General features: G+C 37.7%; 1 protein-coding gene across 5 annotated transcripts in view; it reads right to left on the bottom strand.

Moving 5' to 3' along the window:
• The window catches only part of LOC118182923 (complement factor H-like), a 159027-nt gene that overhangs the window by 100730 nt on the left and 43862 nt on the right, over positions 1-14435 (bottom strand). For 4 of the 5 annotated variants that reach the window (XM_085824631.1, XM_085824634.1, XM_085824633.1 and 1 more), the window contains exons 2-3: positions 8312-8491; positions 557-736 (exon numbers count right to left, since the gene is read on the bottom strand). In XM_085824631.1, coding sequence (XP_085680757.1) covers positions 557-736; positions 8312-8491 — 360 coding nt within the window. Of the gene's footprint in view, positions 1-556; positions 737-8311; positions 8492-14435 lie in introns of those variants that run through there. The other variant, XM_085824636.1, reaches the window with a different exon arrangement.

Below are 14435 nucleotides of genomic sequence, written 5' to 3'. Positions count from 1 at the left end.
GCAATGGAAGAAAATGAGGTAAAATTTCTACAGGGATGTACAATTTTTGATGCAAAATCTCTGAAAAGGACAAGGAAAAGATGCGCTTGGTATAAGACGCAGGTGTTGCCGAGGTCGTCTGCGCAATGTCGAGTCTCTACAATTCTGAGCAATTCTGACTTTTTCTGAGTGAAACGAAATCGCCGTGTACTTGGGGACAAGAACTGCGAAAAATTAATTACAGAAATATCTGCAGACAGATGTGTTTTATTTTTTAATGTGTCAAATAATCAGCACTTAATAATTAAAATTTGCATTAAAAATTGCTAAAATATGCTTTACTTTCGTTCGTTGCTAACTTATGTAGATAAATGTCAATAGTTTGGGAATCTTTAAAAAAAAAATTCGCGAGAACCACCAACTTTTGCAGATGATAAGTCACGTTTACCTTTTAATCTGAAAAAATCGCCATATTGCGCCAAAGTGGTTACATTAAGACGTAAGTACCTGATTTATTTTCACCTGAACAGTCTGGAAACTTTAAGTATTAAAAACTGCTATAAAATTTCACACTTACTTTCTCTGCATATGGGTAGATGACCTTTCCATTCGCCAAATGAGCACTGAATTTGTGTATTTTGCGATTGCTGCAAAATGTAAAATTCCTCGCATTCGTAGCGGGCTATCGAACCATGTTCTCCGGGAACACTGACAATATGACCATTAGGAATAGAAGGTGGAGGTTCTTTACATCTTTCTGAAATGAAAATTTTAATCATAATTTTAGCAGCTTTTGTTTTTAAAAAGTAAATTGTATGAACAATGCCGGTAGAAGGGAGTACTTACAAGCAATAATTTGCTGTAATAAAGCAAATAATTCTGCAGCAGTTATGTTATGTATCAACTAAATAGGCACTGCTTCTCATTTACATTGCTACACCGTGAGGGGAAAGCGGTAAGCAAAATTATATTTGGGTTTAATGCTAGTATCCGGTGCACACGGGATTTGGCTACTTTTGGCGACTTTATGATGAGCAGTAAAAACGGGACATAGTATACGATGAGTAGGAAACGGGTTATTCAGAATATATATAGTTATACATAGTATAGACGTTCTTTTGGTCATTTTTGGTGTTGGCGATAATTTTTAAAATCGTGCCAAGGCTGCACCGTATACTAGGATTTTACCCATATTTATTTTGCAAACATATTACAATGGAAAAGTGAAATGATTAATAATTTAAGGAATTTTTAGGTACAGAACATTCAGAAAACCAGTATCAACAGCACTGACCTCCAGCAACAACATATTTTTTATAAATATTGCAATATTTGGCTAATCTTTGGAATGTGTACATGGATAAAGTCAAGAGTGTGCGCAATGCCACTTTTGTGCAATTCTGGGATGTTTTTTTAAGAGAAAATAGGTCGACGTGTACATGGATGATACCGTGTATGTGCAATTCTTAAAAACGCGGCAAGCAGTTTGCGATTCTGCACTTTCTTCCAATTTCGCACCTAATCTTCGTCATGATTAAGCATTTTTGTTCCATAAAAGTTCTAGTATAAGCGTAATTCAGCTAGCAGATTGTTGGAAAAAATGTGGAGTTTAAAAAAAAAAAAAAAAAAAAAAAAAAAAAAAAAAAGCCTTTACTTTGTGAAAACAAAATGGCATCCAAAACAAAACTAGCAGGTTGCTGTAGCAGGGTTGGTCGCCAAATTTTCGCCAAAAAATCGCCAAGTTACCATAATCCAAAGATTAACTCAATATTTTATGTTTTTGCAATATTTGTTATAAAAATGGCCATGGAGTCAAACAGACTTTTAATTATAAATATGTCAGTCCCTGTGGCTTTAGTTCTATGCCTTCGTTAAAAGGAATTGAAAAATGATACTAAATTATGTTCTTTCCTGAAAAAAATAATTCGCAGTAAATATTTCACATCTGTATTCCAAATAACATGTTATATTCTGAAAGAACGCAGTACACTCCTGTTTGTAAAAAATGCTGCACAGTAAAGGAATCATCATAATTGAATGAAATTATTCCACACGCGATCTGCAGGGACTGTGGCGTTCTGACAGATACTTCAACTTCTATTCATGAGATGGCGCCACATGTAAAATCCAGTTCTTAATCGGAGCAGCAAAGCGACGTCATTACTCACTCAGACTTCTCGTGAGACAACTGTACGCGACGGTAGCATGAACTGTGTTCCGAGCTCTGTGTTGATCTCTGCAATGTAATTTAAATTGTAATTTAGTACTTAATATATTCTTTTGTTATAGGAGATTGTCTACTCTTATTTTCTTTAATTATATCATGCATTAAGCACACGACCACCAAAAGTGGTGACCTTTTGACTAAGCACGCTACTGAGAATAGATTTTCAACGACACTAAGCCACGTGCATCCAAGGCATTCTGAAGAACTGACTAAAAATAACAACGAATATGGACATTAAACGTATGCTACAACGTACCCCTTCAATTATTTCTAGAAGTATTGATATATATTGCTTGTGTTTTTTTCAAAGTCGTGCATATCATCGCAAGGAGCTTCAGCAAATCATCAATGTGATCTGTTCCATTCCGCTGACTTCGCCAGTCGTGCAATAATTCTTCGATCATTCAACTTTTGTGACAAATGTGATACAATAGTGATTTTCGCTAAATGTACTACATCAGTAATTTTTCTGCAACGTGCTATGGCAAAATTCTTCCCTCAGTGTTCGAAAGTAGTGAATTTTTTTCCCATGTGCTACAGGAGTGATTTTTTTTTCCTTCGAAAGTGCCTTAGCAGTGTGAAGTGGTGATTTTGTGTGTGTGCAATACAAAATGAACGCATCATTTTTTTTTTCTCAAATAGGGGTTTCTTTTCAAATGCATTTCGGTAAAATATTATTTGTGTGTGTAATTGCTGACCCTGTCTTATTTGTGTGTGTATCGTTACGTAAATTTTTTCTGCATGGTTAAAATATTTATTGTTATCATGGTAAAATATCAATAGTGCATCCTCATGCTACAATACTTGTGCTGTTAAGTGTTTATTAATTAAAGTGAAAATTATCTATCAGTATGCCCGACGATATTCCACCAGAGCCACAAATCACACGCGTTGCGGTGAAGCCACCGCCTTTCTGGAAAAATAATCCTTCATTGTGGTTCGCCCAGATCAAGCACAATTTTCTATCGCTCGCATTAGTGAGGATTCTACAAAATTCAACCATGTAGTTGCAGAAATTGAGTCTGATATTCTGAATTCAGTGCATGACTTAATTCTCAAACCACCTGATTGTGATAAATACTCCAAACTGAAACATCGGCTCATTGAAATCTATTCAAAAAGTGAATCTTCAAAAATACGTACTTTACTAGAAGGACTTGAACTTAGAGATCAGCGACCTTCATACTTGCTGTCACGAATGCGTGATCTGGCAATAAGCCATTTTAGTGACGACTTGTTGAAGTCACTATGGCTTTCGCGTCTCCCTAAAAACATACAAATAATTCTTGCTGCTTTCAATGAAGATCTAACCCGTTTAGCAGCAATGGCTGACAAAATTAATGAACTTGTTACTCCAACTTATGTCAGTGCTGCTAATGCTGCACCTTCCAGTTCATCCCTCGAACAACAAGTGGCTGAATTGACCAAAAAAGTATCTGAACTCTCTACAAGTCTTCATGCTTCACGGAGATATAATCGATCAAATCACGGCCCACGTAATAAATTTCGTGCCCGAAGCAGGAGTCAATCTCGTCACAATACTCGAACGCAGTACAAAGAACCCACAAGTGGCATATGTTTTTATCATATGAATTTTGGCTCTCAAGCTCGCAAGTGTGCCCCTCCATGCACTTTTGAACAAGCGGGAAACTAAATGGGCGGTCTTCTGCTGGCCAACAGAATGTCCGCCACATCGACAGAATAGTACTGGCTGATCGTTCAACTCAGTTATGTTTTCTAGTAGATACTGGAGCTGACATATCAGTGCTCCCGAGAACTAAAACAAATGCTCACCAACTTAATAAACTTGTACTGTATGCAGCCAATGGTACCCAAATTGCAACCTACGGCACCAAACTATTGACACTTGATTTAAACTTGCGCCGGACTTTCAACTGGCCTTTTATTATTGCGGATGTAACTCAAGCAATTATTGGTGTCGACTTCTTGACACATTTCCACCTTCTAGTGGATGTCAAGAATAATTGCTTAATTGATGCTACAACTCAGCTGACATCACAGGGCCAAGTTTCTCACATATCGAACGTACCTACCAACATAAGTGTTGTATCGGGCAGCACACGCTTTCATCGGTTATTAGCAGAATTCCCTGACATTTTAAACCCATCCAAATCAGGGCAGCATACTCATCAGCCAGAAGTGTATCATCACATTGAAACACATGGCCCACCTGTATTTTCCAAGCCTCGTCGTCTTTCTCCAGAGATGCTAAAAGCTGCTCGCAAAGAATTTGAATTCATGCTAGCACAGGGAACCATTCGCCCATCTAAAAGTCCATGGGCCAGTCCACTTCACATGGTTAAAAAGTCTAATGGTGACTGGCGGCCTTGTGGAGATTATCGTTGACTTAATGCCGTCACAGTCCCTGACAGATATCCAGTCCCACATATCCAAGACAGTACCCTTCTTTTTCATGGAATAAACATATTTTCTACCCTCGATCTTGCCAGAGCATATCATCAGATCCCAGTGCATGCTGAAGATGTGCCCAAGACCGCAGTGACTACACCACTTGGTCTCTTTGAGTACTTATATATGCCATTTGACCTTCGCAATGCTGGCCAAACATTTCAGCGTTTCATACACCAAGTACTGTCTGGCATCGATTTCTGCATCTCATATTTTGATGATATCCTGGTTGCATCTACAGATGCGGAAGAACATTTTCAACATCTGCGTCAGATTTTCACTCGCCTTAAAGATCATGGATTAAAACTAAATCCACCCAAATGTGTACTTGGTCAACCCTCAGTTTCCTTTCTTGGATGTCTTATCACCCAGAATGGAGTCAAACCTTTACCGGAAAGAGTCAAAGCAATTAACGACCTACCTCAGCCCAAAACCATCTCTGAACTGAAGCGTTTTCTAGCAATGTTAAATTTCTACCGACGCTTTCTGCCAAATGCCGCAAAAACACAAGCCTGCCTACATGAGTGTTTCTGAAGAATAGCAAAAAAAAAAAAAAAAAAAAAAAAAAAAAAAACGATCAACGAGCTGTTCCTTGGACTGAATCTGCATCTGCAGCATTCGTGCAATGCAAACACGATCTGGCAAATGCAGTCACACTTTCTTATCACTCATCTAGTGATCAGCTCTCTATAATGGTAGATGCATCTGACACGGCCATAGGAGCAGTGCTTCAAGCCCATACCACTAAAGGACTTTTCCCAATGGCATTCTTCTCCAGAAAACTTACTACTGCAGAAAGGAAATGTACATATGACAGGGAGCTACTTGCTGTGTACTGTGCTGTTAAATACTTCCGGCACAACTTGGAAGGACACGACTTCATCATTTTCACCGATCATCGACCATTAACCTTCGCTTTTAGAAAAAACTCTGACTTATGTTCTCCTCGTCAGCTTCGACATCTGGATTTCATCGCCCAGTTTAGTACAGATATCAGATATGTCTCTGGTACTGATAATTGTGTCGCTGATGCCTTGTCTCGGGTAAACAATATCAACCTCACTACCCCAGATTTCCCTGAAATTGCAAAAGCTCAATTGCATGATGAGGAACTCAAGAACCTAATCTCAAATCCACGAACCTCCCTTCAGTTACATTGATCCAACGCTTAAAATTTACTGTGACATAGAGAACAATAGAATACGTCCCTATATTCCTGTCAATTTTAGACGTGAAGTGTTTAATGCCTTGCACAATTTGGCACATCCTGGAATCCGTGCCACCAAAAAGCTGATCGCAGACAGATTTGTCTGGCCAGCAATGAATCAAGACATCACAGAATGGACTCGTCCATGTATTAGATGTCAACGGTGTAAAGTATCCCGTCACACTCACAGCCCCATTCAACAATTTAACCTTCCAGCAAGACGCTTTGATCATGTGCAATTAGACTTGGTTGGCCCATTGCCTTCTTCAAATGGTTACACTTACCTCCTCACTTGTATTGATCGGTACACAAGATGGCCTGAAGCCATTCCTATTGAAAATATATCCGCTGAAACTGTAGCTCGAGCATTCATCTCCCAGTGGCTTTCAAGATTTGGCATGCCTACCACCATCACTACTGACCAAGGCCGACAATTTGAATGTCACTTGTTCGCATCCCTCACCTCTCTTCTTGGCATTCGCCATATTCGCACAACACCATACCATCCATCTGGAAATGGGATGGTGGAACGCTTTCACCGATCTCTCAAACAAGGTCTGAAGTGCCACAGTAGCACACACTGGACAGAAGCCTTACCCCTAGTCTTGCTTGGTCTTCGCACAGCATTCAAAGAAGACATTGGTAGCACTTGTGCTGAAATGTTATATGGTGCAACCCTCCGTCTGCCAGGTGAATATTTTCACCCAGAATCTACTCCAGTTATCGACCCTCCAACATTCCTTCAATGTTTACGTGAGACCATGAGCAATATCTCGCCAACCCCAGCATCTTCGCATTACCAGCCAAGCTATTTTGTACATCCTACGCTTGAGACATCTTCGCACGTATTCGTGCGCAACGATGCAATTAAGCCAACTTTAACACCTTCATATGATGGTCCATTCAAAGTTGTCAAACGAACACCGAAACATTTCACCATCATCTGCAATGGTAAACAATCAGTGATTGGAATCGATCGTCTCAAACCAGCATTTCTAATGCAAGATCCAACAACTTCCTCATCAACATCACTCCCGGAAGAAAGCTTACATCCCGTTAAAGAGCAACCTAAAACTACCAGATCTGGAAGAAAGGTTAAATTTCACCCAAAGTACTTATAACGTACCGATGGTACTTGGGGGGGGGGGTACTGTGGCGTTCCAACAGATACTTCAACTTCTATTCATGAGATGGCGCCACGTGTAAAATCCAGTTCTTAATCGGAGCAGCAAAGCGACGTCATTACTCACTCAGACTTCTCGTGAGACAACTGTACGCGACGGTAGCATGAACTGTGTTCCGAGCTCTGTGTTGATCTCTGCAATGTAATTTAAATTGTAATTTAGTACTTAATATATTCTTTTGTTATAGGAAATTGTCTACTCTTATTTTCTTTAATTATATCATGCATTAAGCACACGACCACCAAAGGACGTTAACAAACGACTGAATTTAGAGAGCAATACAAGACTAAAAGTCAAAATTCAGCATTTTGTGAAGCCGCCTAATTGTCGTATTCATCGTAGCATTGAATGAAATAGGTTTCGAGTACATACCTGAAGATTAGCATTCCATATTGCTTCTATGTAAACTTAGAGTTGAGATGCATTGGCCACGACACGAGTTCATCCATACAAGGCCGGTTCCAAAAAATCGCAGATGTGCTCAAAATGCGGCATGTCTATTGAATCCATAGGCCAAAGAATAAGATGCTTGAAAGGCTGAAACGTGCAGCATCACGCGCATAGTTTCTCAGCCTAATTTCTTCATGGTGTTGCTATTTTCAGAAACTTGTGTAGAATCGCCCGTGGAAATCGAAGGAAGAGAGCTGCCCATCCGACGTTACCCCCCCCTTTGCTGAGAAGCATACATTTAATCCTACAGAAACTTTTTCTTACATCATTTCTTACACTTCGGCCGAGCGGTAAAGTCGCCGAACACTGTTAGTTCGGTCCGAGGTTCTAATCTCGCAAACGGGCTGGCTGCATGGGCGTTTTCATGGTTTTCCCCATGTGTAACGTGTATACGAGCCAGTTTCCCTTAGAAAGTCCTCCACGAAGGCATTCCTCCCTCTAGGCAGATAGCCCTCGAGGCTTTGCTATAATCACACACACACATCGAACATATTAGTTGAACTAAAACATATATCGAAATATATACCAAAATTCTATATCAAAATAAATCATATACATCAAAAACATATACTGAAAATACACTCGAAACATATATAAAAAACATATACTGAAAATACACTCGAAACCTAAATAGAAACTAAAAAGCAACTAAAAACTAAAAATCGAAACTAAAAAGCATATTAATAGGAATTATTTTTACATAGCTAATTATTCAAAAATGTTGAAACTAAAAACATGTTTTGCAATTTAAAATATTTTTCTGTTTTAATAAATTTAATATGCAGTTAAATTAGACGTCAATATTGTAACTGAATTCTAGCTAATCCGCATTACCTGCGACGCAAGGCGGCATATGACCAGTCCATCTTCCTCGCTGGCACGATAATCTACTAGCCTCCGGTTTCGCAATTCGATAACCATTTGAACAGGATGGCAGAAATGATTCGCCATCTTGAAACACGGATTTTTCAGGTACCAAACCAGGAAAGGAAAGTTTATCCCTGCGGCAATGAGCTAAAAAGAAAAATGTTATTGTGAATTCATTATACAGTCAAAAGTCTTTACTCCGGACTTGTCGGGACTTCAGCGATTCCGGATTATCGGTTTTTCCGGATTACAGATCATCAATTTAATCTGGTAGGATGGCATGCAGAAATTATAAAATTAAAAATATGAAACCGTAATTTATGAAATAAAGAGCAATTATGATCTAAAGGGTATCAAAATTTACAAAAAAAAAGAAGCTTAATATTTATTTGTTTACTTTATTAAATATTTCTTTTAACGCGCGCATGCATAAAGCCTACATTACGCAATTGTCGAAATTAGAAAATTGCAACGAGAAAACTATTTGATGTGTATTAGTGATATTTATAATGATGAGGAATTTGATTTAAATCATATCAAAGACAGAGTACATCGAGATGAAATACTACATTTAGTAAGGAATTATAAGCCGAATAAAATAAAAACATCTGCCCTGAAGATGAGGATAGTGCTGACAGATCAACTTCCAGTTCACTGCGCGCCGCGACGTCCCCAGCTTCCCCCCACAGAGCAGCGTGAAATTGATAAACAGATTCCGGAACGGTTAGACAAACAAATCACCTCTCTGTCACTTTCTTCTTGCATTTATTCATTTTTTGCAGCAATTCCACTTTTTGTTTAATGGACATCGAAACTTGCTTTCGCTTTGTAGGTCCTTTGGCAGCTCCAGAATCGGAAATTCTTTTTGACATAATCGAAAGTTCAAGTTTACTTTTATAAAATTGCTCTAACAGTCTGCAAAAAATAATAAGCCGGATCCAATTAGAAGATTAAGGAACACCGCAATCTGCAACATTAACTGAAATAGATAATAAGATAATTTAAGCTTAGCTTATACCGTCCGTTATACATTTAAACGCGCATGCGTTAACGTATAACGCGCATGCGTAAAGGTATTATGCGTATTACGCGCATGCGTAAAGGTACAAACTTTCTGCGCATGCCTAAACGCATTAGGCGTTTACGCATGCGCATAAAGTTTGTAGCTTTGAGGCTCGAATTATAGATCATTCCGGATTATGGACGTCCGGATTAAAGACTATCTACACTCAGTTCAAAAACAAGAGCAGGTATAGTTCTGTATCTTCTGTTCAACTGAGTAGTTTGATTAAATTCAACTTGTACTTTTCATGTTTCGAAAGCGTGATTTAGGATATACAGGTCCATAGATCATGGGACAAACTTGGAGGGGTGGTGCAGCGTACTAAAACATGCATTTTTATAAGAATGTAGGGTTTAAAGTGGCGGGTTAAGGCAGGAATGCAAAAAAACGACATGAGAGGAAAATGTGTTTATGTACAAAATCAACGCAAATTGCTTCTTTGTAGCAATACAGTATTCACAATAAATGTTCAAAATTGCGACCACCAGCAGTAATACATGCTTGGCAACGTCACAGAAGGGATTGACGAACATTTTGAAAGACGACAGGCATTTCGCGCACTCTTGCAGCCGCAATGGATAGTCGTGCAACGAGGTCCTCCAGTGAGTCAACGGGAATCTCGTAAATGATGCTCTTTAGATGGCCCCATAAAAAAACAATCCAAGCTGGATAAATCTGGGGAACGGGGTGGCCATCGAACGGGTCCACCAAGGCCAATCCATAGGCCCGGAAATGTCCCATCCAAGTAATTGCGGACCCGCACGTGGCTGGTGCACCATCATGCTGGAACCACATGCGATCACGAACGACAGCCGGAACATCCTACAACAATACCAGTAGCACCTCTTGCAGAAAAATATGATAACATAAGCCATTTGTACGTGCAGGTAAGAGGTATGGGCCTATGAGATAGTCGGTAACAATACCTGCCCACACATTCACGGAGAAGCGGGTTTCGAATGCATGTGGACGTGTGCCGTGTGGATTATGAGTTGCACAACCGTGCATGTTGTGGCTATTGAAGATGCCGTCCTGTGAGAAAGTTGCCTCGTCTGTCAATAGCACATCCGAAGTGAAATCTGCCTGCGCCGCACACTGCTGCAAGAATCAATGACAGAAATGAACTCAAAGAGGGTAATCTGTCTCTTGCAAGGCTCGGATCCTCTGTGCAAACCATTTTCATGCAATACTCTCCAAACGGTGGAATGACTCAGCTGCAGTCGGCGTGCAATAATAGCTCTTGTACTTGTCTGAGGTGATTCATGCACAGTGTTCAAGATGGATTCTTCAATGCGAGGTTGTCGTGCACTTCTTCCACTCCTAGTGTCAGAGGTGGTTTCAAATGACCCGTTTTCACACAGAGACCGATGCAACCTCTCAACCATCGTGTGCTTCGGCATACGCCTGTTAGGAAACCGTTCCTGGTATAACCGTAGCGCTGCTCTGCCGTTCCCATTAACAACACCATACATTAGATGCATGTCAGCATTTTCCCTATGCGCAAACTCATCCATCATGCTCGAGAGTTGCGAATGATCCTCTGATGCATCGGATCGCGGATTGTCCGCCCTCTACAGCTGCATTGCCAGCCAATCACAGCTGTAGTTCCTATTACTGTTAGTGTTCCCTTTTTTTGAACATTTATTGTGAATACGGTATTGCTGCAAAGAAGCACTTTGAGTTGATTTTGTACATAAACACATTTTCCCCTCGTGTCGTTTCTTTGCGTTCCTGCCTTAACCCATCACTTTAGACCTTACATTCCTATACAAAAAATGCATGTTTTAGTACGCTGCACCACCCCTCCAAGTCTGTCCCATGATCTATGAAACACTTTGTATAATAGATTTGTATATCGCATTGTTCTAACCTGGGTATTTTGACACAAAATCGGACTTTTTCTGAAATGACTTACCATTGTTTTTTTCTATATTTCGATCCTACCCCTCAAGTGATGAAAAACTGCAACTTTCGTAAAAATCGCATGCGTAGCTAAATACTTAGCTCTCAAAATTCTTCAGGTTTAATTAAATTTGTTATATATTTCCTAATATCTCTTTTTACTTCCTTGTATAAAGTAAAAAGGAAGTATTGTAATCGCGAAATTTTCAGGCAGCATATTTGAACGAAAATATCCATTTTGACCGCTATCGAATGCAATTTAACTATGTTTTTGCTTGATATCTGTACGTAAGGACAGAATAAAATACTCGTTTCCTCCAAAAAAATGATAAAACTGCTTTAAAATTAATTCTGAAGAGAATTTTTCGTGGCGTCTGTACGAACGTATGTACGTACGTATCTCGCATAACTCGAAAACGAGTAGCCTCAGAACGTTGAAATTTTGTATATAGGACTGCTATAACATGTAGTTGTGCACCTCGTATTTTGGTTGCAATCGGCCGCACCAAACGTATATAAATACTATATTTATATATATATCTACTCTGTTACTCGATACAGTGATCTAGTTTCTTTACTCTTATATGTTTGTAAATTGTATATTTTTTGCTTTAAAAATGATTGAATTATGTTGTTCTTATCTCCCGGTTAAGGTTTTTATGCCTTTCGTAATTCTGGAGGCAATATTTGTACAATTATCAACAATTTAAAAGCTCTTTAAGTGCGGTTAAGTTTTAAATAACATGGCGGACATATTTGTTTACTTTTGAAACAGCAGAATTGTAGATTTGTTGCCAATCTAGAGAGACTAAGCTTCGCAACAACAAAAATAACGCCTTCATTTATTATTGTGAATTAAAGCATGCTTAATCCTTTCTGGAATTTTTTCGAGGAAATACGTATTTAAGATTTACTTCGTAATTTTTAATACGGATATTTTGAGTTTTTATGTATTTTTGACTTGTCGCGAAGTGAGAACTGAATTAATTGAATGAGAAATACTCAATCGTCTGTGAAAAACTGTTTCTTTTCTGTTTTGTTTGCTTAATTTCTTTCATACATCGTTCTAGCTTTATTATAGTATTTGAATAGAACATGTGGCAACGATAAGATAATTCTTCAAATGATATAAATTTTGTGCATTCAGAGTGTCGTTATAGTGAACAAATATAGTGAATTTTAAAGAGAGCATTTATTCTATTGTGGTTTATGCGCTGTCGACGAAGTAGATTTAATTCAATCCAATCAATTAAATGAAATTCAAGAAAAAAATGCGTATAATTTAATATTCCGTACAAGGAAGTCATGTGGTTTCCACATCAGATTTTTTTATTACACTTACATGATTAATTCTGCCGCCCAGACGATATAGTGGTTAGGGAAGCCTGACTGCGATACCGAAGGGCCTGGGTTCGAATTCCGGAGAAGGCATGGTTGTAACTGTCCGTCCCTTCATATGATACGATGGTGGCCCACCTGTTAGGTGCCTCCATAATAAAGAGACCACCACATCTGGACTTGAGTAGAGTAATAATTAATTGTGAACAGTTACACTGTAACTGTTAACAATCTGCCATTGGAAGGGGTGGAGAAACTTAATTAATTCTTTCAGAATTCGAAATTTAGGTCCAATCCAAATAAAATTTGCACATTTTTATGATTTATTTTTAAAATTCGTATTTTTAAGTAATTCTTATAAATTTTTAGAAAAAAACATTTTGAATTATAACCTGTAAAATGTTTGCCGGCATCTTGAAGTAGATGTAGTTCTAGGCATATCTGGCAAAAATATTTGAATTTAAATTATATATTGGCGCGTTTTTAAATTTGGCATATCTGTTATAAGCGAAAATAACGCCAAATGTGGTTTACGCTGTTTCTTATAGTATTCAATAAACTGCACAATTATTCTCGACCTTAAATTTCCAAACAAACTTACTACGGATTATTCCTGGAAAATTTCTTTATTTTCATTTTCATTTTCATTAATAATGTCAAATTATTAATAATGAAAGAAAAGTTTTTTTTTTTTTAAATTTCTAAAGAATATTAATCAGAAGTTTAAAGATTTTTTTTTTCTCTGATATGGGTAAATTTTTAATTTCGCTATTTTATCGTTAGTTGTTTGAATTATCTTCGTTTCATATCCAGCGAAATTTATTTTATTAATTTCTAAATCGTGCATTATACAGGCATTTATTATTTCTGAGTACTTCAAAAGGCTAAAGTACACATATTTAAAATGTTCGCTCAAAGGGATTTTTATTTAACGTTTTGTGTGTTTCTTTTATTTATTAAGTATCATGTTCTTCGAACTTTAACCACATAAAATTTAATTCAACAGCAGTATCACAAAATATTTAAAAACAACAAAACAGCATATCTTTAGAATTTCCGATACAAAGTCTCGAGCGTTGGAGATAAAAATGTTTCTTTTTTAGTCCAAAGTGGGAGTTTGCCCAGAAGGACTATTGACTTCGTTTTGACATTTTGCGTTGATTCACTTTCTGCATTGTTTCACTTTTCAAATTGTTGCCACCGAATATTATCGCCCTGTATTATATTTAAAGATATTAAATAGCGAAGGATCTCCATAAATGTTTGTACGTTTCTCGCATTGTGATAAAAAAACGGTACCTAGTGACATCCCATTTTGAATGACGTAATCCTAAATTTAGAATTTCTTTTATTATCGATTTTATATTTTGTAAATAAATTTGTAATAAACTCCAGAATTTCAAAGCGAGCAATGGCAACGTTGTCTAGAAAAAACATTTTTATCTCCAGCGCGTGAGACAGTGTATCGGAAATTCTAAAGATAGGCTAGGCTCATTATAAAGTTATTTTGCGATATTGCTCTGGAACTGAATTTTATGGTGTTTAAGTGCGAAGAATATGATATTTAATAAATAAAGCTAACACGCAAAATGTTAAAAAAAAAAAAAAAAAAAAAAAAAAAAAAAGCTTTTTAGGACGTAATTTTTTTTCCCCGCACAGTGTCGCCCGATTGTTCGGTTTGAAATCGTTGAGTTTGTTAATCAAAAATTTCTTAATCAAAAATTCGTTAAAGGTTTACAAAATATTAAATAGATAATAAAATAAATTCCAGTAATAAAATATCTCAGT

Source organism: Stegodyphus dumicola, chromosome 10 (genome assembly GCF_044657685.1).
Source record: "Stegodyphus dumicola isolate Sdum_Otavi_A_Nest chromosome 10, ASM4465768v1".
Classification (NCBI taxonomy): Eukaryota; Metazoa; Arthropoda; class Arachnida; order Araneae; family Eresidae; genus Stegodyphus; species Stegodyphus dumicola.
Note: the sequence above shows the minus strand (reverse complement) of the source record. Positions and strands in the feature narration are given on the sequence as shown.